This window comes from Pyxicephalus adspersus, chromosome 3, assembly GCF_032062135.1.
Source record: "Pyxicephalus adspersus chromosome 3, UCB_Pads_2.0, whole genome shotgun sequence".
In the NCBI taxonomy this organism is placed as follows: domain Eukaryota; kingdom Metazoa; phylum Chordata; class Amphibia; order Anura; family Pyxicephalidae; genus Pyxicephalus; species Pyxicephalus adspersus.
The window spans coordinates 105,144,361-105,168,800 of NC_092860.1; the positions used below are offsets into that span (position 1 = coordinate 105,144,361).

Below are 24,440 nucleotides of genomic sequence, written 5' to 3' on the forward strand. Positions count from 1 at the left end.
TCCAATTTTTATTGTTCAAAACGAACGACGAACAATCGATTGGGCAAAAAATCGTTCGTAAAAAAGTAACCAACGACGCCGACGAACGAGGAAAGTCGTTGGAAACGAACGACCGGACCGGCGGATCGGATTGGCCGACGATCGTTGAACATCGTTCGTGTGTACGGTCGTTCGTTGATCGTCCATGGTCTGAGCATGCGTAATGAACGAACGTTCGTTCACTTTCCTGTCGTGCACATACTTCCTCTATCGCTCAAACGATCGTATCTATTGTGTGTACAATATCTACGAACGATCGTGTCGTTATCTCTATGTGCAGGATCGGTGCTATACGATCGTTCGTAGATATCGTGCAGGATCGTTCGTCGTTCGTTTTCCAACGATAATAATTGGAAGTGTGTACGTAGCTTTAGAATGCTGATTTACAATCCGAGAACAGGTTAGGATAAGAGAAGGGCATTTTATTGCTCTACACTTATGTCTATTCTCTTTTCTTTTGTTTATCCATTCTTTTTTATATCCCATTCCTTTTCTTGTTTCTTTTCTGCTTAATTTACTTTATCTGCTGTTATCACTCTTGTTTGTCTGCCTTTACTCTGGTTCTGAATTTTTTTATCTGAGCTTCCACCTTGGTAGATGTAAAGGTTAGGGATTTATTTGGCTCATCCTGACTTCTGTGATAGGGTGATTCCTCACTGAGATTGATATGGCTCTTGCTTTAAACATTTTTTTCATCTCCTAAATTGTGTTACTGATGTTTTAACATACATCATGCTCCTGTTTTGGAATCCACTAAAATTAATGAAGTAGAATTATTTACTAACGTGTATTAGAAACATTTTTACTTCTGAAAAACTATTGGCTCTTATGTTGAAAAATGACTGTTTTAGGTCATGGCAGGCCACTTGTTCTAGACAAATGTAAGGTTCATAAATATATGTTGAATGTGTGTGTATGTGTGTATATATATATATATATATATATATATATATATATATATGTGGAATAATTTGTTGATACCTTACAGCTTGTTCAAAAGTGAAAATGTACTTGACACCTTAAAAGAGATAAAATTAAATACTTTTTTTTCCTGTAATAAAGAATTACTTATTCTAGAAATATATTCCAAAAGGGCTTGAGCACACTTGTTGGTCCCCCTAGAAAAGTTTATAAATTGGAATGGAGTGACTTTTCAGACTAGCTGTTTTCTTCTTGTTAATAAGAATGATAGGTCTCAAACTGTTTAATTAGTCATTGGTCTTTAAGCAAATTGCATAGGGAAAAGAAGCTGGCCATTGCCTGACCTATGTTGAACTTTTTTGAAATTTATGGAAAGAACTGAAACGTGCAGTCTGGAAAAAGCATCCTTCATACCTGGTTCAGTTTTCCTATAAAAAGTACAGAAATGTTGTTTGCATTGATTGCCTCAAAGGGGGTGGGTAACAAAATATCAGAATGGTATTATGATTTTTGTCCACCCCATGTGATTTTTTTAATTTATGTTCATTTGGGAAATTTAGGGGAATACAAAGTGTCTCCAAAATCACACTCTGTAGAACATACCTCAGGGAATATTAAGAGCAGCAGATCATCAAGAATATTGTTGCGTTAAGAGAAAATCAAAACAAAGCAAAATAAATTAACATGCATGTACCACTAGAAACTATTAAATTTTCCTATATATACGGGGAAAAATGTGGGTTAAGGGAAGGGTATAAATAGGGAGTAGGCAGGAAAGAGAAAAAGGGAAATAGAAGAGAAGAAAAAGGGTAAAGGTAGAGAAAAGAGAATGAAAAAACACCACCAAGGGAGAGACCAAGGGAGATCAGATAGAGTCATTGACTCCACTAAAGACATTTAAAAGACAATAGGTCTAGTCAGTTATTCATATCAACTTCACTTCAGGGGAACAGAAGAAATATATCCAGTAGGGCCAAGACCAGCTTCTGTGGAAAACCTATTCTCCCCCCCCCCCCCAGCCTGACCTGGCTGCTGTCAGGTCTTCCATCCTATAGATATCAAGATCTACAGAGAACCATTGTGCTATTGTTGGTGGCCTTGACTGTCTTCACAGTGAAGAGATGCAGGCCTTAGCCAGATCCAGTAAGTGTGACGGCAGAGAGAAGCGGTACATTTTCCAACCATAATCATTAAGATGGGGAAAGAAGAATCCCAGTACAAAGGGGAACTCCTTGTCGGTAAAATTTCTCAGAATCTGTTTGACCTCCCAAAAGTGTAGGCACTCAATAGTCCATGCCATCTAAAATTGTGTTACTACTTAAAATATTCTGTTCATTGAAAACTCTGAAGCTAGATTTCACTTACTTTTGTTTTGGTATGGCTTTATATGAGGTAGTTTAGACAATTAAAGGTAATTTTTTTCATGGAGGGGGGGACCCACAGTTTTGTCCACTGTTTGTATAAAGAAAGAAGGAATGACAAGTTCAGTGAGGCTGGGAACCATTTTTCAAAACTTGAATTCATTGTTTAAACAATTTTCATTTGAATGGGAAATGTGTAAATGGATTGGAGTGTCTGTGCAATAGATTTTTTTTTAACTTACTTAAGATGTTTCCCTGGTACCTTAGGCATTTTAATAATCAAATTTTGTTGCTTATTGACCTGGATAGATTTCAGCAGAGGGAGGAAGAAAAGTGGTGTGCCCAGAATATTGAGTGATGTCTGAAGCAGTACGTGCTTCATCTTTCAACCTCCTATGTTGTGCAGTTCTTATTAAACCATCTACATACTGGGGCATCTAACATCAAATTGACTTTAAATCTTGTTTAGCCACTTACCACTAACAGTATGCTTAGTTTTTATTGTGGCTTATTTAAAATAAATACATATTGGACAGCAAAAATGTAGAGACAAGCAATTAGCTTTGTACATTAATAACGGTTGACACTGTTGGGTATGATCAGCCATATTTCATTGAGAAGGGAGAAATATATATATGCTGATATATGCTGACACTTTGTCAAACTGGACTGTCACTGACACCTCTGGTACCCACAAGTTATCAAGAAAGTATCACAGTGAACACTCACCACATGATCATTGTCAGCTATTTATGCTTCATAGTGATTATATACAGGATAAAGCTTCATTTACAAAAGTAAAGATGACACTGCAGTAGAAAATCATAGTGATCGTGTAATTAGTGAAAGGCGTTCACCTGTCTCTAACTTCACAAGTAATGATTCAAATATCTTAGGATGTATTCTCCTTTTCTCTCTTGCAGAAAGTGGAAGTCCAGAATCTCGAGTGAATGCTATTCATTTCTTAGTTTACAAACTTCCTGAGAAAAATCGAGAAATGCTGGACCTGCTTATCAAGCATTTGGCTTAGTAAGTACCTCAAGACATTCTAGGGATAATGGGTTGTGTATCATTCCCATATAGGACTAAAATTTATCTATTGTCAGAATAATAAAGTATTTTTATGATGTTTTGAAAGGGATTTCTGTACTAGCTTTTTAAAGTATATTGTTGCTGGTTAATTGTACTTAGCTTTCACATTTCTTTCTCCACCCATTATGAGTCAGGCTTGTGATTCAGACTGCTTAGGGGCCAGATTTCTCAAGAGATAATTGACAGAGCTAGTGCCCAGTGGTTTAGCTGGAATGTTATTACATTTATGCATATGCACATATATCTCTGAGATAAATTGACGTTTCTTTATTATTTCAAGTGTCTCCAGTCATGCCAAGAAGAATTTGATGACTGTAGCTAATCTGGGAGTGGTGTTTGGCCCTACTTTGATGAGACCTCAAGAAGAAACTGTAGCAGGCATCATGGACCTGAAGTTTCAAAACATTGTTGTTGAAATACTTATTGAAAACCATGAAAAGGTATATTTCTAACCTCAAAAATTGCATTAACTTCATATAAGGGTAGTTTCACTGGCTATTAGTAATATTTTCAAGTACAGAGTGGAAAAATTCATAAGAATAACCATTAAACAAGTTCACTTTCAAGCAGACCTTGCACAAAAAAAAGTTCAACCCCAAAAAGCCACCATCCAAGATGTGTGCAACAGTTTTTACAGGGGAAGGGAAGATGAGTCTAATAAATGGACCTCGCATTTTACTTCATGGTCTGTTTAAAATTCCAGTTGAATCTGAAGGTTGTGGTCCGTATATTGGCAGACAATACAGCTATTCCACATTTACTTTGTATATTTGTTAAGTTATCCATAGTACATGTATAAGTAAAAACTGGAAAATGGAGTATTGCTCAGTGTATTGTCTAAAACTAGAAATAAGTAAATAAATATATTTTGTTTTAGGGTACTGTGAAGTCATACCTGAAATTTAGGTAATAAAATCTCTTTTACCAGCCAGGGTCATCTTTTTTTCTTCTACTTGTAGTACATCATGCCAATCACAAACGCTTTTTTTCTAGTAGTTTCCAATACAGAAGTTCTAAAATTTGCACTCTATATGCATATTGCTGCTATCAGAATAAAAAAATAGAAGTTGTACAGGTAGTCCCAGGGTTAAGGACATGTGACATACGGACGTCTCCTAGGTACTAACAGGGCTTCCCTCCTCATTCTGTGCAGCACTTGGAGGGGGGCGGTTTGCATGACTTGCAGTAGAAATCTTTTGCAAAACATAGCTGAGACTACGTTCTACAACCTTTTGCAAACTCTTTAATGACCCAGGCAAACTCCTGTTTCTTTTGGCATATCAAAGCATAGCTTGCTCTAGAAGTTAATGAATGTCTAGGCTCCATTTAGTTTTTTTGTTTTTTTTTTGCTTTGTTTGTGATTAACTCGGTGAGAATTTTATACAGTAACTGACACCACGCTGCATAATACTATGTTGAGACAAACATCTGTCCTAATTGCTTTTCGTAAAATAATGTTCCTGTTCCGACTTGCATACAAAACCAACTTAAGGACAAACCGACAAACCTACAGTCCCTATTTCGTATGTAACCTGGGGACTACCTATATTTGACCATCCCGTGGCCAGGAGATGGGACATGCGAATTTAGCAGTTTTAAACCAGAACTAAACTCTGCAGATGCTAACTTGATGCTATTCTGTCGTTGACACCATATTCTTCACTCCAGTACTAACGCTGAGCTGTGCATTTGCAGCTCAGTAAATTTTGACACATGGGTGACGATCAAGCAGGTAAGAGTACTTTTTGCAGAAAGAGACATGCAATGTCCCTTCTACATTAAGAACCTACTTGATGCCAAATTTTCAAACTAGATCTTTAGTTCTATTGTAAGGATGCAGCAGATTGCATATAGTCTAAGTAAGGGTAAATAGAGTGAACTTTTTAACACTTTTTAGCACAGTTCAGTGCCTCATTTCAACATTAACTGTCACTGATTAGTTTTACTTGATGTTTAACAATGTGAAAAAATGTACTTTACCTGGGAAGTATTCTGCTATATTTACTTCTCTAGCTTCACTCTTTTTCCTTTTATTGTATGTGATGTGTTCACAAAGTGCACAGAACTCTGAAAACCAAAAGTCAAGTGAGGTGACACTAGTATGAGGGAAAAGCTGGGAAGACAGTTTTCATTGTTAGAATGAAAATACTCTACATATTGGCAATCACCCAGGGCTGACAGATGAGACAAGTGTCTTTTTGTCTTTATGGATCAGGGGAATGTGGTAGCATATACAATAGCTTTTACCTAAGGATCTCTCACAGGCCAGATACATCTGAATTTTTTTTTGGCAAACATGAGGTATGTATGTTGAAGTAAATGTTAGAGAAACCACAATTTTAAACTTTTTTTTTTTTTTACTTTTTTTTGTATATGTACACCATCTTTGGTTTAAAAATAAAGATTGATTACATATAAAGGAATCTCAGGGCCATTCTTCACACCTACCTTTCTCCACCTAGCCTCTCCTCATTCCACACCTCCAAGTTTGCTTAAAATTTAATGCTTTTTTTAATTTTTTGCTTAAAATAAAATTTTGATCCTGTCAATTTTCAATTATTCTTTAATTACTTTGCCAACGTTAGAGTCCCACAGACACCTCAGTAGTTGTTTAAATCTTAAAAATGTAATACCTTCTACTGCCTTTGTCTGACCCTAATTTAAGAAAAATAAAAAAGTAGTACTGGACCACTTGGCAGTTGGCAACTAGCACATTTAATTCCAAAAGAGGTTTGCAATATAACAAAAACAGTGCATAAAACAGAAATGTATAATGTGTAAAATGCAGAAGCAGGAATTTTGTACTGGAAAATTAGTACATAATGCACTACTTTTAGGTCTTTAAGTTTTAAATTCTGGCTGTGATTTCAGGATTAGTTTTCTGGTTAAAGAGATTTTTTTTGGTATGTAAACAGTTTACACATAAATATTTCAATTTTAACTGTTAGTCAACATTTCTTCAAGTTGTTAAGGCACATATTAAAAAAAAAAACTTATTACAACACACAAACGTATACATGAATTGAGAATGTTCTTCTTTTATGGCCTTCAATATTTATTTAAATATACTGGGGGTAACTTACTAAAGGAATTATGGCTGTTCACCTGAACAGTCACCTTTCAATTGATAATTGATTGTGTAAATGTAGGGATAGCTCAAAAGTGTACCCAATCAAAGGAAAAAAAAAAAAAGATATTTGAAGTTCAGTGCTTTGTTTGATTTTCAAAGCTAAGGCTGCATACACATGTGCAATAATTGTTGTTGGAAGGATCTTTCATGATCCTTTCCACCGAATAATGACTGCACGATGCATGAACAAGAGCTATACATACAGCACCGTTCTGCTCTATAGAGAGGGCAGAGGGGAAGAAAGACGGAGTGGCACCCCGCTGCGCTCTCTCCCTCTTTACTTCTATTAAGATCTTTCGTCGTCCATTGTCCGTGGATCCGCCAGGGCGGTCGTTCAGACGATGAACGGCGATCACTGTACACACGTAAGATTATCGTCTGATATCGGCCCTCGGACGAGAACAATTCAGGTGTGTACGTAGCCTAAGTCAAATGTCCTGTTCAGGGGGATAGTTCACTTTACTGTGTGAATAGCCTGTATTAGTTCAGTTAATCAACCCAATTAGGTTCTTAGATATTAGAGTCAGTACACATTGAAATTCAATAATATTTTTAGGTTGCAGAATCAAAGCTATTAACCTGTTCGAGAAGAAATATAGATGTTTTTTTTTTTTTTACTAGATGATTGTCGGTGTTTGTTTAAATATTACTACTTACTTTCGACTTTCATTTATATTGCTTTGTCATTGTGATGAGTTTTATTTAATAAATTAGATTCAGCTAAAATAGGATGTTATGCTGATATTTTTCTTCTTCTGTGTAGTCAGATCAGACTTGTGTCCCAAGCATTACTCATAAGAGGGCAGTGTGGTTCCACTAGGAAGAAACAGAATCTTGAGCTCAAGAGCAGACGTTTTCATCAGAGGGATAAAAGCTTAGCAGGCAAATTCTTTGAACCAAAGTGATAAATATTTTGAATTTATGGTATCTTAGCAGTGAGACACAACAGGATATGCACTGCAAAATGTGAACTTTTCATGGTTTGCAGCCACTTAGATTTTGAAGTTAAAGGCACCCTATTGTTAATATATTTACATTTTTTTAAATTAATTTTTGTAGTTGAAAGTGCACCTGTGCCCAAACTATGCCCTGTGCCTAATTTCTTTACATTTCTTAATAAAAAGTTAAGCAACTTTAAAACAAGTTAACACTAATTTATCTGGCTGCTTTTAATGTGAAGTTATTCCTTCTGAAAGATTACAGCAAATATTCCAGAATCAAGTTTCAACTTTGATCTGGTCTTCATTCCTAAAATTACATTGGTGAATAGGTTTATCAACCAGTGTGTAAAATGACATTTGCAGAACATTTACAAGTGTCTTTAAGGGAATACAATGAATGGTGCCATTGTATGTACTATTTTATGATTATGTCGTTTGTTATGAATAGATAATACACCCCTATTCAACCCTAAATATTTTTTTTAATATTTTTCCTATTCAACCCTAAATAGATCTTACTCCCTTGATCTCTTAGCCAATATTTTTATGCTTTTTGTTTTTATTTGTTTTTTAATTTAAATTCAATTTTTTTTCTACTGGAAATAGTTTTTGTGTGCTTTGTGCCTAAACCATCATTTTTTTTAATAATTGTGTTTTTATTGAATTTTTCATAGAAGAAAAAAAAAAGTATACCATTAACAATAATAAGACAAGGTACAGCATACAGGGTAAGCTTATAGAAGAACAAATCTGGAAAAAAAGAACTGTAGTAGTGTAGTCATTGAGAAATATATGTAAGCATACATCGAGTCGTTAGTCATCATTAAGCATAACATGACAAAGTAACATGGGGCCTAAAACATAATTACAAATGGGACAAACTATACGTTTGTTTTTAATAACAGTATTTACAATGAATAAACACTGGTGAAAACAGAAATTAAGCACATTAAAAAATTGCTTGTGCTGTGGACTGTAAGGCGTATATTGGTAAGAGAGTGTAAGTGGTTACTAGCAGGTTACATCATTCAAGAGCATTAGGCAAACTTTGGCATACTTCTGTTACCAGGCAAAGTTTAGGTGGGCTTACTGAGAAAGGTTTTCCCTAATGGGATTTAACTGTTACAAAATAGGTTACCAACCATGTTGTTTTTTTTTTTTTCTGTTGTCAGATTTTCAGAAACCCTCCGGATGATACTCTGGATGAGACAGCCTCAATTTCTCCACGTGCTCCCCCAAGACAGTCAAAAAAGCAGCGTAACAAAAGGCCAATGGCTATATACAACCCCTGCCTTCAGCTAGATAATGGTAAGTTACTCCAAGCACCTCAGCATAACCCTTTCAAGACTCTCATACAGCACGGTGATCTAGAATTTCAAATGCAACAACTGACAGTTATCGACCAAGCTGAATATCTAAACAATTTCTTTGGTGTGAAAATGTTTAGAATTTTAGAGTTCACCTAAAAGTGAATTAAATCTTAAATATTTTCCTGCTGTTTCTGTTATTTAAATTGTGTGTACCACATGCAGTATTGTTATTCATATTGCCTGATTTATGTAGAAATGTGTGGTTCATGGTTACTTATTTAATAAGTAAAATGTGAAAATTATACCCAAGAAGGCCCCTTTCAGACTTGCTGTCAAAAACTTCTCAGTGGGTCACTCTCAACCAACCCAATGTAATTATTAGGTACTTTTTTTAGTGTCAGATGCAGCATCTGACAACTTTTTGTGCTGTTGAAGTTCTTCTGCCAGGGGCGGAAAAGCAATCATGCAACCAGATCACATCTTGTTGCTGTCATAAACTGCCCTATAGTAAACTGCAGCCACTTGCAAAATCATGCCAAAAAGGCCCCCACCCTTGAGAGTAGGGTTGAGTCTGCAGTCAACTGCTAGTCTGAAATGGCTCACAGAGTTTCATAGGCCGAAAGCTTTAAATACAGAGGCTGCCAGCTGGCAACGTTTATGGCAGTTTCAGATTGGTGCCTGTCTGTAAGTAGCTGCATTGCAACAATGTAGTATCATGGTGGTGTACTGTGCAAGAAATCCGGTGCTTCAGGCTGGTTATAACGTCTGTTAATGTGAAAACTGCAGGACATTACAAGTGGTTTACTCCCTTGTGACATTGGCATGTGCATGCAGTGTGCAAGAATTCCTCATTTGTGGAGCTCAGCAATATACCGTTCTACTAATCAACTTCTAACAGGTTATTTGAGTCTTTGTTTTTTTTTTTGGTGAATGTAGGAGAGTTGATCTAAAAAAAAAATGATCAAATATCCCCCAGGGACTGTTTAATTTCAAGGAATAATATCTGTGGGTTTAGATGCTGGGAAAATAAAAAGGATTAGCTAAAAACATACTTTTCTCAAAGTGGAAAAGGAAAATACAGTGTTTTGCTTTATAAATTTTATGATTATTTTTATAAACAAGCTAGTAAGTAAATCATTTTTCTTTTCACAGTTGTAAAAAAAACTGCTGACATTTATAAATCGGCTCCTTTCCCACAGTACATACATTTTAACTGTATAGGGGCCTATGTAGTAAGGAAGTGAAAAGAAAGTGAATAAGAGAGAGGATTTTTACTTAACGTTTAGTTAAGTTTAGTTAACGCTTAGTTTCTGAAACATTTCAACAGGCATCAAACACTTCCCAGGTCAAGGTGGTTTACTTGCATAAACCCTTTCAAGCTTATTTACACAATACAAAAGTTGTAGATAGTTCTTCACTTTCAATTTTACTTTAAATAGGCTTTTCCTTTCAGTTTATTTATAGGATCAGCCTGGAGACCCCTAGGTAATGTTTGGTCTTGCAGTTGAAATAGTACTTTACTTCTGACGTCCAGGTGTACTGGAAAAGCCTAATAAAAGAGTCATTAACTTTAAAAGCTTGTCATTGTTGAAGAACCCTGTAGTTTTTGGTTAGTTATATAGTCCTTTATGGTTTGTCCAAACATCTTCTGTGTAGATAAATTCTAGATTTTATGTGAACTGGTGTAGCTACTACTACAATAGCCATAACACACATAGCACAGTGGAAACACAACTGTACCAGATTAAGGTAGAGGCATTAGTGAAAGGACAGGCTGCTGGAATGACACCACAATCTTTCATGTCTCCTAGAAGATAATGATCATGTAATCACATGATGTCATTTCCGGAAATAAAACCGTATAATATGACAGCTATATCTTTTAGAGTTTTTTTCTGTAAACATATTCTGTAATTTTTATTTCACCCATTTTATGTATAGTAGAAAGTCCTTTCTTGCTACTTCCTTGTTCTCTATTTTTTATATCTTACTGCCACTTTTATATTGCCAGATATACTTTTACATTTTAAAAGGGTAATCTGATTTTGAAAGGTAGTAATCAGAGATGAGTTGAAGCTTTATTCACTTGCACAAAGTAACTTATTGCTAAATGGAAAAGTGATGTGTGTGGCCCATTCATTCACTTTATTTGGAGCCAAAAAGTGATAATCGTGGTGTTTGAAACAAACGCCACTAATCTCCATTGTGGCCTGTTCCATTCGCTGTGATCACCACTTTATTTATGCCAGATAGCAATCGACACATTATATAAGTGGATTCCCAGCTTTATAAATGTGTCCCTTAGGCATACATGTTGTTCCAAGCAGTGATGTCCACCTCTTACTGCTTCTTGTGATAGTTAGAGTTCTGCGACACTGCTCCTGAGCTCAGAGCAGCCTTATCATCCTTGTGTAAGCTTCTTGCACTACAGTGTATTAATAATGCATTGCATGGGAAAAGGCTAACAACATTGTTTAGCTTGTCAATCAGAACCTGGCCACATCCTGTCCAGCCCAGTGCTTTCTAGATCTAGAACATTGCTGCTATTGTTGAATAGCTCCTACTTTGACTTTTAGTGTCTAGGAATGGGAGTGTTTAGGAGTACTTTTTTTTTAGCCTTTTAGATATACTTGTGACAAATTTAGGGTTTGACTTTGATAAATGGTTAAGGAAAAAAAAAATATCTGTTATATGTGTTTATCCACAGCCAGAGATGTTTATTTACATAAAATGGGTAAAGGTAATAAAATAATAATAATAAAAGGTAATAAACCTTTGTCAGGCTTTTATTGTTGTCTGTCTCCATGTTATCTACCTTACGTCCTGTGACTGTGACTACAGAGACAGGAAGCAAGGCCAAATCTCTGTAATTGGGTCACAGGGAGAAATATTATGCCTTTGTCATTTAGGACTTTACCTGAATGGTGACTGTGTTCCTGACTGGGGGTATGCCCACTCACTATTTAGATATTTGCAAGTATTCAGAGATAATTGTCACAGAAGGCTGCTTAATGCATCCCCACTCAATTCTGTTTTATTTTTATGCATATGCTACAAATGATGATTTACTGTATACTTAACATGTTCAAACCTTTTACTGATTTTTTTGTACTGTGAAGAATTCTCTTTCCTTGTTTTTGCTCCTGTAGCAATATTGCAACCTTCAGTGACTGATAAACTTTAAAAACTTTTTTTAGGTTTAATATTATTTGTGATAACAGACTCCTAAGTACTAAATCTCACTGGCTAACGTCCTGGCTATAATAATTTCTTGCACAAACATATTTAAAATCAGGCACACCCTGCAGGTAATAAACTTGGGTATTTATAATAGGGTAAATACATATTTTAATAAAAGCTTTAACAAAATTATCATTGAATGCCTGGTCATGTCCTAATATGTATTTAAGGTCAATGATTCAGGACAAAAAAAAATAGATAATACTTGGGGCTTCTCCAGAAAGAAAAGGGAAAAATAAGTATATGGGATTTTTATAGGCACCTTTGAGAAATTCACATGTCAAAACCACTTTCTACTTAAAATCATATCTTTATTTACAGACTTTGTTTAAAATGCCAATTTAAAACACTAAGGTCACATCCTAATACATAAAGAAACACTCCAAATAATATATTTCCTTCATATTTTCTTGGTTCACTATAATTTGCTGCAATACTTTGGCTTGTTATATTGCAGCAAATTATAGTTATCTTTTGTCTAGAAAGGCCTTCATGAGTAGTGGTTACCTAAGGAAATATATGATTTTGAGTGTTTCTTAATGTAGTGTGATGTGACCACACTGTTTTAAATGGGCATTAATGATTTTCAACAAAATCTGTAAATATAGTTATGATTTTTAGTAGAAAGTGGTTTTGACATGTAACTTTCATGAAGGTGCCTATAAAAGTCCCATATGGTTATGTTTTCTTCGGCTCTTAGATAATTAAATTCTTTGGAAAATATATAGGTGAACAAGTAAAATTGACTTGCAAATCTTGCAGCTTTCACCTTTTTGTTCATTAAAAGGACACTGGAAAACAATCACTTTTGGGTTATCCTACAAAGGCATTGGACATCCAAGATATCTCCTCCTAGTGCCAGCATTCTTTAGTTTTTAATTGTGTCCTAGGAGAATGAATGTCCTTTCAGCTCTGTATAAAAACATATTTATTTTTACTAACTTCGAAATCCTTTTACATTGCTAATAGAACTAGTTTCCTATATGGCACCATTACCACACTAACCTAGGAGCACTGCAGATGTGCCCTACTGGATGTAATATTGCAAAATGAGCCTGTAAGTGAACTTTGGGCACAGGGTTCGGCTTAGGGTGTTTTTTCATATACTGTTACAGTAAGAAGGTAGGCCAGTTAATCTTAAATCTGAAATTAGCTCATTATAAAGTTGGTCACCTTTTATTTAAATTTCCTGTTTCCCACAAATTTATATTAAAAAGGGGGCTAAGGATAAGGGACCGATCACTTTATTTATCCCCTGGGTGGAGTATTGCGAGTTCGCTTTACATTCTTTCCTGCCATAAAGCACTAAGGAACTTAGCTTTTCATCTAATTTAAGTCTTGTATTTGGATTGGAAACACCTCAGTAAGTTGCTTATGTGAATAAATGCCTGCTAGCCTTGTACCTTAATTTGGGAGGATTTTGCAACCGTAGTCTATTCCCACTGTAGATCCTTAACAGGATAGCTTCCATCCTAATAGACGAGTCACTTATCTTTAAAAACCTAAATGACGAGTGGTTGGAGTTCCTCTTTAGAATCTTATTCTTACTAGTCTTACTGGAACCTTATTCTAGCTACAATTTTCCTTTATTAAGCCATAGATAGGAGCTAAAAGCTGTACTATTAAACTGTAGGTGTGCTAGCCAACTGAAAGCTTACCAGCTTCTCTCCCACATTGGCCTTCTGTCAATATATATAGGATTTGAAGAAGTGTTCAGGCAACGGCTGCTTATAGCATGCAGTACACGTCACAGGATTCCTACCTTCTAGTTCTTTTCTAAATTCAACAGTGTGTACAAAAAAAAATAAAATCAGCTGCAAACAGTTCTTTGCTAGTTTGTCAGGCTCAATTATTATTTACATTATTTTTTTTTTTTTTTTTGGCTTATGGTTGTATCTGGCAAATATGTCTACATCTCAGGATTCTACAGCTAGAGGGAAATATTATATATTACTTGTCTGGCCTCAAACTGTTCAGACAAGATATTGCCCACACACATACAGAGAACTTCTGCGCTACACCTGTTAAGATTAACAAACTCTAAAAAGTTATATCACCTGCCTGAAAAATATATTCTAGTAAGTGTATATTTAACAAATATAATATGCCAGTATGCTTAGCATATACACTAGTTATTACATTAGGCATTTCTAAAATGAGTTACTACCTATAAACAATTGTAAACGTTTCAAATTTAGCAACATACAATATTGTAATTCTAAACTGTAAATTTTATTAAATATCTAGAAATTTAGCTTAGAAATTATTATAACAAACGGTGTTTGGCATTGTTTTACATATTCCTGTTGACTTTAATGTAGCAAGTAAAGATGCCCCATGAGTCTGAGCAGAATAATGCTTTGAATATATGTACCACCAGCTGGGAAATAGTTTAGATAAAAACTGTGTTTGGAAGAGTTCTTCAAGCTAAACTCAAACTATACTGACAAATTTACACTGCATGCTGATGATAGTCTAGGAGTACTGGAATAGTTAAATACTTACCTTACTCTCTCAGCCTTCTTCGCCATTTTAGAATTGATCCCGTAAACACACTCCTCCTCTTCACCACTAGTGCAGTTGCATCCAGTTACATTACTTTTATCTTAATTTTTACTTTGTAACCTTGGTCTTGGTGTGAAGAATCATTTGGTGTTGATCAACGTAAGATATAGAACATATTTGTTTTGCAAAATAGCTTTCACTTAGCTTGGTGGATATGCTGAAAATTCACCCTGGAAAGAATGCCCAATCACAGTCAAGAAACATTTAAAAACAGGAACTATTGCTTGCATATGATTGGAAGATCTGTACAGCCTCACCTCATTCCCAAGTGAAAGATCCCTTATTAAATAAAAATTTATTTGCAAAATGAACATGCTTTGTTTCTTTAGTAAACTCAAATGCCTTCTAAGTGGTACAGGGATATCTGCTTACAGAAATTGCAACACCATGAAGGGTAATATTGATATACACCGTAATCCTCGGCTACCATATTTTTTGTCATTAAAAAATACATAGAATATTTTTACTCTGTATTTAATAGTCCTATATTATCTCGATATGAAAATATTAACAATGTTTTTTTCACTAACCTTTAGTATTGAATATTGATAATTGATTTTTATTTTTTTTAAATATTTATACATCTGGTTAAGGAAATGCCATATTTATCATAGTTTTATGCTTAATTTCACATAAAAATGTGTACTTTTTCATCTTCTTTTATCTTGATTTAATAAATCAATGTACTATAAAACAAAGAATTACAATCTTAAAATAATGCTGTAGGCATATTATTTGCTGGTTCAGTGCTAGCATCTCTGTTGATCCATAGCCCCTCCTCACCGGAAGACAAGGCGCTTGTGTCTAGCAGACTCAGCAAAATTTATGCCTATAGCATTTTCTTTTTGTTGTTGCAGCTCTTCATAAATTAATTGTACTATTTACTGTAAATATTCCATTGCTCATTTTCGATTATTTTGTACATGTACTGATACCTAATGCGTTTTCCTTTATAACTTCGCAAGCCTTCTGAAAACCTGAAGTAAAGTTGTGTTAATAACAGGGTTGATGTTCTATACACTGCAAAATATAAAGCCAACAATTCAAAAATATATTACAGAATATTACATGTTACTAGTGATGGTAAAGGTGTAGTTGTCTGTATTTATTTTATCAAGCTTTATCTAAACTGCCTAAAAACGTTGTGATTATACAGTTTACAACTAAACCTACAAGGAAAATGTCAGGATAGAAATACAGGGGTGTCATTACTGGCTTTATTTATTTAGGGTAATAAGGTTCTCCAGGACTGTCATTTTTTTATTTGCCATACTACTGACCTTAAAAAAAAAAGACTTGATCTGATTGAGAGAGAGTAATGGTGACAGCACTGGTATTTGTACAGACCTATTCATGTAGCAAAATATACTGTGTATACTTGAAAATAAACCTATCCAAATATAGGAGTAACAAAAAAAAAAAAACCCCAGAAAAATTACATTGACTCAAGTATAAACCTAGAGCACACAATTCAGTTAGCACTTTTAACATTTAAAACTAAAAAATATATCAATAAATTATATTTTTAAACATTTATTTAAACGGGGAAAACCACATTGGTTGTTTTTCGTTTTATCCCACTTTTTTATTATTATTATTAATATTATATTTTTGTGGTTTTAAAATGGTTAAGGTCCCTTGTCTGAAAATGAAGTTTTGTGCATTATTGTTGGCCACCAGTAGATGGTCCTTTTGTAAGGTGTTGCAATCTGTGTCTCACATGGCAATACAGATGCTCCTCACCTAACGTCCAGTTTCAGTTCCTGAGATTAAGCGAGGAGCGTAGGAAGAACCCGCTCTGCAGCGCTATGAGCATGCAGTGCCTGTCGGTGACAAGTTCACTGACACTCTGCAGACCAGGGACTGTGGAGGATTGTGAAAGAGGGAGGAAGATGGAGGAGGAGCCTGAAGAGGAGACACTGGGTGGCAACAGTTTTGTAGAGTATACTGTACAAGAGAGCCAATTGTAAGTGCAGGTGTTTGGTGAACGAGGATTACCTGTACTTTGTTTATACACTTTACAATTTACATGACAGCATGACACCATCTAGTGGCCAGAGTAAAAACTATATAAAGTATTTCTCTTTTTAAAAATTTTTCATCTGTTAAAAAAAAAAAGAAAACTTTAGGTTTATGTTTGAGTATATAGGGTAATTTTTAGTGCCGGAAGATGCATGTAAAAGGAGAAATGCTGATTCAAATCTCTGTACTGAAGTTTTGTGGGAAAGGTAAAATCTGTGCCATTCACAACATATACCTTGCTGTTTGTTTTGAAAAGCCCATAGAAAACTTTTTCACATATTTCAGACCTAGACTTTTTTTTAAAATTAGCTGTTTCGTTGCATTTGGGGTTTATTGAGCTGAATTGTGTAATTTAAAACCCGTCAGAAGCAGTTTAATAGATTGGTAGATTTTTTTCCCCAAATTTTTTTTTGATGTTGAAATTTAAAAAATAATGTATATTATAATTGTTATATATGTTTCTATACAATAATTAATTTACCAGTACATTTTTTTATAATATACATCAAATATAATTCTTTCATGTGTAACTGATAATAAAATGTACATTTTATTACTTGACACAAAAAAAACTTTTTTTTTTAACATTTCAGCCCTATTTGAAATGTCTGTAATAAAACAGTTTTGCCAAAAATAATGTTTGGTTTAAATCCTATCATTCCTTTGTAACCTAAAAAAAAACATTTTATTCACTTCCTAAATACCTTTTTGCACCTATCTAGGCTCATTAGGTTTCTTTTGTTGATCTTTAAACTATCCCTTGTAGGGGTGGAACTCACTGAAGACTCTGCCCTATCATTTTTTAATCTTGATGAGCTGCAGTTTGGAGTGAAGAGTTCTGGCTTTGTAAATTTTCCACAGATTGATGGTCATCCTCCCTATTCTACTGCACCATGGTTTGCAAGCTCAGGTAAAGTCAGGGATTTCTTTGTCTAAGGAACACTGAATGCAGAAAAACAGTTTTTGTGCAAAATCATTTAAAAGAGGAATGTAGACTTTTATCTATTCAGTCTTCACAAAGTGAACCAGTGGTGAGACTTTGAAGCTTACAAATTCTTTACAAGCAGTAAATGAGCATTAAAAACAATCAGTTACCCCAACTGAAGTAATAATTCTTCAAAGTTTACAGCAGATACACTGCAGTTATTCAAATTCTTCTTGCGGCCCAGTACGTGATGCTGGAAGAAGGAGACTAAGCTGCTGTAAACTGGTCTAAAGAATTTCTTTTATGTACTTTGAGGATGAATTGTTCCACTGTGCCTGGAGCTACAGAGTTCAATGCTGCTTCACAAAAATAACCATATCTGTGTGAAGGTGTTGTTTTAAAAGAGAAAAAAACAGTTTGTGTGTCTTTCCATATGCTTTGCATGTGACTGCAGCCATAAAAAGCTGACTCCCTCGCTTCCCTACAAACATTTCTGATTTCCTTTTCCCCTAGATGGGGCTGTGCATATAGAATTGAAGTTCTATAAAATCTTCTAAATTATTGCATGTTACAGCACAAAACAGTAATTATCTGTCCTATCCATTCCTAATTGTACCAAATAACTAAATCTGGCTTGAAGATATGGAATTTTTAATGTGGTATATATAATGAACAGTATATTTAAACTATAACTATATTTCAGTTCGGGTTCTTTATATTTCCATGTGTTTGTTTTTAAAGCAAACTCAATGCTGCAGAGGTTCACTGGTGTAATCTACTAACAAAGGATTCATTAAATATGCTTAAGCCACATTTTAACAAATAATAAGTCACATTTATTTGGCTATTGCTTCATTTTACACTTGGATGACCATTGCTCTTCCACTAAATTTATGAGTAACAGAGACAACCTCCCATAACAGAGAATTAATCCCTGATTCCTCATGATGTAATATTTACAGGAAACCTAATGACATTATACTGAAGACAGTCATCATTCAAATGGGTGCCTCAAAGTTTACTTATAGGCCCTGATTCATCAATGAAATGCGCGCTTGCTGGACGCGCGTACGTTTGCGCTTCCAGCGAGCCGGTTTCCTGCGGTCCGGAGTCGAGTGCGCTCGTACACTCGCCCCCTCGCTGCCAGCCGGATTCCTGCCTTGATAATAATGAGCAATAAGGGTCGCGAATCTGCCAATTAAGGCGATTAGATTTCAGCTGCGCGATTAAGGAGGATCTGTTGCTGTCACTGGTGAGATCATAGCAAATAATTAGCGCACACCTGCTCTCTGTTCTGTGCGTATCTACAGTCCATTACAGGTCAATTAGAATCTTTAATGCTTCATCTTTTGGGTAAGTGCTACTTTTTTAGGTTACATTGTACTTATTCACAAAATAATTAATTTATTGTTACATTTGTTGCACTGTTTTTATACTTTTTGGTTTGCTTTGCAACACTGCAAACTAAAGCTGCGTACACACGTCAGATTTTTATCGCCCGATAATCGGCATCGGCCAGATATCGGGCGAAAATCTGGCGTGTGTACAGTCGGCGTCCTCCATCGTCTGAATGACCGTCCTGGCGGATCCACAGACGATGAACGACGACCGATCCCAATGAAAGGGGAGAGCGCGCAGCAGGGTGCCGCTTCGTCGCTCTCCCCCTCCCCTCTCCATAGAGCAGAACGGTGCTGTATGTACAGCACCGTTCATGCATCATGCAGTCCTTTGTCGTTGAAAAGGATCGTGAAAGATCCTTTCCAACGACAAAAATTGCACGTGTGTACGCAGCTTAATTGAGATCAAGCTGTATATATACTAGTAAACACTTCATAATATGTCATCTCACAATAGTTTGAATTGTGAAAAATTCTCACCAAGCATTTGTGATCTAATTAAAATATCATTGTAGTTTGGCTTGATAGAAATGAAATAATTGAAAAAAGGATTATTGTCAAAGGTGGTTTAAAAAAACATTTAGGGATTTCACTTGTGTATATATGTCAAAATACAATTAAATGCATATAAATACATATGCATTTTCATTAATATTATATATATATATATATATATATATATATATATATATATATATATATATATATATATATACACACATATACATAAGAAGCAAACAAAAGAACGTGTGTGTGCTTGTGACTTTTGTCTGATGGCTTCGCTCGCGGTCAGTAGCAAGATAGACGCGGGATTCACCCGCGAGCGGCTCCTCAGATCAGGCATCGTAAGCTTTTATATATAGGCGCCTATGTAGAGGAGTTGAACTCGGTTAACTCTTGCCTAACAGGAAAGAAATAAGTGATTTTAAAATATGCTTTTTTCTTAGCGCACATAAATGTTTTAAACATTTCAACAGCGCAAACATTTTTTTTTTAGGGCTAAGGGTAATATGTGTGCCATTAGAAAGAATGATTTTTTAGGGGAACAGTGACTTTTCATTCAAGCTCGCCAGTGTAAAGCTGCCAGAGATGCGCGGCGCCGGCCGCGAGCTCATTCAGTTGTTGAATTGCGCAACCGCTTACGATTTCGGATCGCGAATACGAATGCGCGAGGGAGCTTCCGATTTTGCTTGATGAATCAGGGCCATAGTGTGAAACTTTTTAATGTTTGGTAGTAGTAGTTCTATCTTGCTTTAGGTTTTTTCCATTCTTTCTAGTTCATACCTTTCTTCAGCCTTGGAGAGAAACAGGTTACCATTACTGATGTTCTTTTTATAAAAAAAAAAATGCTAGTTCCTAACATTTTGTAAATTTTGTACCTTGAGTCCTTGACTTGAAGGAAACATGAAGAGCAGGAAGTCGAAGGGAAGTCAGAGCTGTTGTTATGAATACCTCTTCTAGGTCAATGAGTCAACCTTCAGTGCTCTTTAAAAGCGTGTTGTATTTTTCACTCTCATCTTCTACTTCAATGGTAAACGCATCTGGTATCAAGCGTCTTGCAAAACTGAAATCTTCTTTTTTAGTTGAACTGAACATATTTGTAATAGGAATATATACTATACTGTTATAAATTGTGAAAGCAGTCCTGAGCATTGTTTTTATGATACATCTGTCCTTTAGTACTGCTCTAAGATGGGATTTTGATAGTTTTACCTCCTGTATTTTGTTTTTCAATTGTGGCTACAGTGAGCTAGACTCTGAAATTCTTCTGTAAACTGGTCGTTAAAATAGGATTATATTTCTTGAACATTCCCCAGCTAAGGGAAGTTTGAATGTGTTCCGCAGTACAACCATTTTTATAAATGCATTTTTTATTTTATTTAATCATTTGCATGGGCCTGACATATTACATACCAGAATCCATAGACAAGTCACTGTTATCTAAAAAAGCTCAGAATTTAATGTTCCTTGGTCATATTTTATTAAATAAAGTCTTTTTGGGTGGAGATCATTTAACCTACCAAAAACCCATTAAAATATGGTGAGAACTTTGTTGAGAAGTTTGTTTATCCATCAAAAACTTTGGACAACAGCTAAAAAAGGCCTTTCATAGAGTAGCCTCAAACAAAGGAAATGAACATCAAAGTACAAGACTATAAAATAGAAGAGCAAACCTCCTTTTCTGGCAAAACCTGGCAAATTTTTGTCATTTAACTATAAATATAAAATCAAATAAAATTGGCTTTACTTCCTATTTTGTTTATATTGTGTTTCCTCTCTCAGCTTCTCTCCTTTGATGTTTATTCATTGCTGTGTAAAAAAACACAGCATGTTACCAGGGCACAGAGTGCACGCTAATAAAGTTAGAAAAATATGAAGATTAAAATTTGCTACGTCTTCTCATAAATAATCAATGTTATAACATAAATCACCAACAGTAATATCTTATTGTATAGTTAGAAGAGACTAGGATCCAATATGGCAAATGAAAACCATAAATAAAATGCCTGTCAACTCTTTAGTAATTTTGTGTGTGCATTTTCATGTGAGCTGTAATATTGGGCTTTAAAATAGGAATGAAAGTAGAATAAAAGTGGTGGGTCAAATTTATTCTTAACTAAATTGTTTCCATATAATGTTCTGACTGTCAGAGAAGTATAGCAACTCTGAGACTAATCCCAACAAAAAATGGGCTGTCCCATTTTTTGGGGGAACCCAGAATGTACATCGGACTTAATAAGACTCCAAAATTTTAAAAGAATCCAAATTTTAAAGATTAATATTACACAGTATTTACGCATCACTGTACAGAGTCCATAGCTGTCCCTCAAAAGGGGGTTACAATCTAACAGGCTAACGTCTGAGCACCGTTTATATCTTCAAATTAATATATACGCTGCAAGGTACTCACACTTGGGTATTTCCTCCCTGTACTGATTCCAATAGACTTTCATTCATTAAACTCATCCATGATTTTTAGGCCCTAAACTAGAGGGCAGAAATGTGCTCACTGTACTATATACTTTCTACAGTCATTGCATTAAAGTCACGCTGGTAGATATATTAACCAACATCTTCTGTACACTGCAAAGAATATTTAAAATAAGGCAAAATATACACGATTTACTAAGCAGCTAAAAAAAATTTGCTTAAAATTGTAAAATATTTGTAATGTCCCAATCTGAATTTGGTAACGTTTATATTCGTGTGTATATGTAAAGCCTGCTGTGTCCACTTAGGGAGATTTCCCTTTACTCTCACTCCTGATATTACAACAGTAAGTGAGAGTTAATCTTTCTAAGGCAAGGAAGCCCCCTCTTGAATGAATTGTTCCTAATACAGGATTTTTCCTCTCCAAAGATAAAAGTTGATTTTTAAAAAAATTTCTTGAACATCAGTGCATTGAGTAGCAAACACACCTTGACTATTGATTTTAATTAAAAAAGAAATAGTTGTTTGCAATCCAGCAGCAGCCAACACAATTATTAGATGCTCAGCAAAAAATGTATTTTGTTTTTAGACATTTCTAGACATTTAGCCACCTTTTTTTACCAAATGAATGCTTGGGCAATGTTCATACTTGCAGCAGAAAAAGCTCCCAACATCCCAAAGGAGAATCTTAATCTTCTCACAATCCATACAAAGAAATACAAGCTAAGGAGGTATTTCCTAACAAACATGAGCACAAACCAACCAATAATTGGGATTTAAAGTATCATCCCACCCTTAATTTTATTATAATAAATTTTGAAAAGAGATTAAAAGAAGCATACATGAATGAATTGTAAATTATTATATAAACAGCCCTCTGTTTTTCACATCAAACTTTAGTAAGTGCTTTTGTTTGCAACTTTGGAACTATTCAAACCTACACAGAAATATTCAACATGATTGTCTCACTGCAGATGTGTGCATTCTGACCTGACCTTTAAAAAAAATTCCACAAACATCAGTGCATTGAGTAGCAAACACACTTTGACTGTTGATTTTCATTAAAAAAAGAAATAGTTGTTTGCAATTCAGCAGCAGCCAACACACTTATTAGATGCTCAGCAAAGAAAAAAAAAATTTTTTTTAAAGAAAATCTCCCCAAAGATGGTATGGACAACCATAAAGCTTGGCATACTTTCTTAGTTCCTTCAAAACAGCTTTTTTTTACCACCTGATTATTTGCTGGAGTGATACTCCTTCCCAATGTTAGCCAAGACCAGTACAGTCCCTATAAAAAAAATATATGACTTTAAAAGACATTTTATGGCTTTTGTGCGTTTTTTTTCCCCCTCCATTTTGCATGCCACTTTAAAGCAGATCATGCTCGACTAATACAGTAGGGTTTACAAAGGCGATGCATGTCGTTGTATACAATAAGGAATTTTTTAAAATCAAAGTTATTATGTGCAGAGGAACATTTTTTGCCCCACTACATTTAAATGTTTGTTTTATGACCCTGGAATCTTACAAGAACTGCACCTTTAATAAACTTCACATCAAGTTCCTTGTACACACACTTTTTGTGTGTATATTTCAAGGACACGGTTACATGATTGTTCACTGGCATAATACTTTTACATTCTCTACCTCTCAACAGAAAACAATATGCTTTACTAAAGAAACATTTCTCTTCACATTACTATTAGTTCCTGTCTTCTGGTGTTACGTAACTCACTTTTAAATTGTCCATTATTATGTTTTATATTTGCAATATATTAACAGCTCTTAAAAACAAAACCCTTGTCTTGTTTGGTTTTGTGTGTGCCAGCTTGATAGGACGTATTCCCAGCTCCCATTGGCAATGATAAGAGCTGTGTCTACTTTCAAGCTGGTGCATGTCCAGTAGAGCAGCGCTCGTTGGTTGGAGAGTCTTGATAATTGTATTTGCCTAATGATAGGGATATCCTATGATGATACCCAGTTAGGAAGTGCCATATATGTAAAAACATAATTTATAAAATTACAGACAGGGATGCAAAAAATAACTTTACATTACAATCCAGTTATCCTTTAACGTCTATAAAGCATTGTGTATACTGATAATATGGAACAGGATATTTCTTTGTTACAAGTGCACTTGTGTCAGTGGTATGGTGTTAAATGTAGTTTCTGTTATTATTAACCTTTGTAAGGTATAAAAGAAATACAGTATGTCTAAAATCCTTTAGTTTACAGGAAACCACAATAGCAATAGAAAACAATTACTGCTACATGCTGTAGGTCACTTCTGAATCCGTGTTTTATGTTTCAGTGCAGAATTCATCTATGTTTTGTTTTGTGTGAGCAATGTGTTTGCCTGCTTCTTTGGCTATCACTGCCTGTCCATAGTCAATTTTACACAAGGGCATGCAGTCAATACCCTAATCCCAATATATAAAGTGCTTTGTACTGTAGCTTATTTTGTAGTTTGACAAATGTCCATACAACTACTTAGTTACTCTTGATCCAACTTTTTATTGGAGGAAATGATCCTTTAATCATGCTTTTAATTTGCTTTCCTATTTTG

General features: G+C 35.0%; 1 protein-coding gene across 2 annotated transcripts in view; it reads left to right on the forward strand.

The window, feature by feature from the left end:
• The window catches only part of ARHGAP10 (Rho GTPase activating protein 10), a 138,738-nt gene that overhangs the window by 84,682 nt on the left and 29,616 nt on the right, over window positions 1–24,440 (forward strand). For both annotated transcript variants that reach the window (XM_072405894.1, XM_072405895.1), the window contains 3 exons: window positions 3,245–3,350; window positions 3,694–3,853; window positions 8,657–8,792. In XM_072405894.1, coding sequence (XP_072261995.1) covers window positions 3,245–3,350; window positions 3,694–3,853; window positions 8,657–8,792 — 402 coding nt within the window. The remainder of the gene's footprint in view (window positions 1–3,244; window positions 3,351–3,693; window positions 3,854–8,656; window positions 8,793–24,440) is intronic.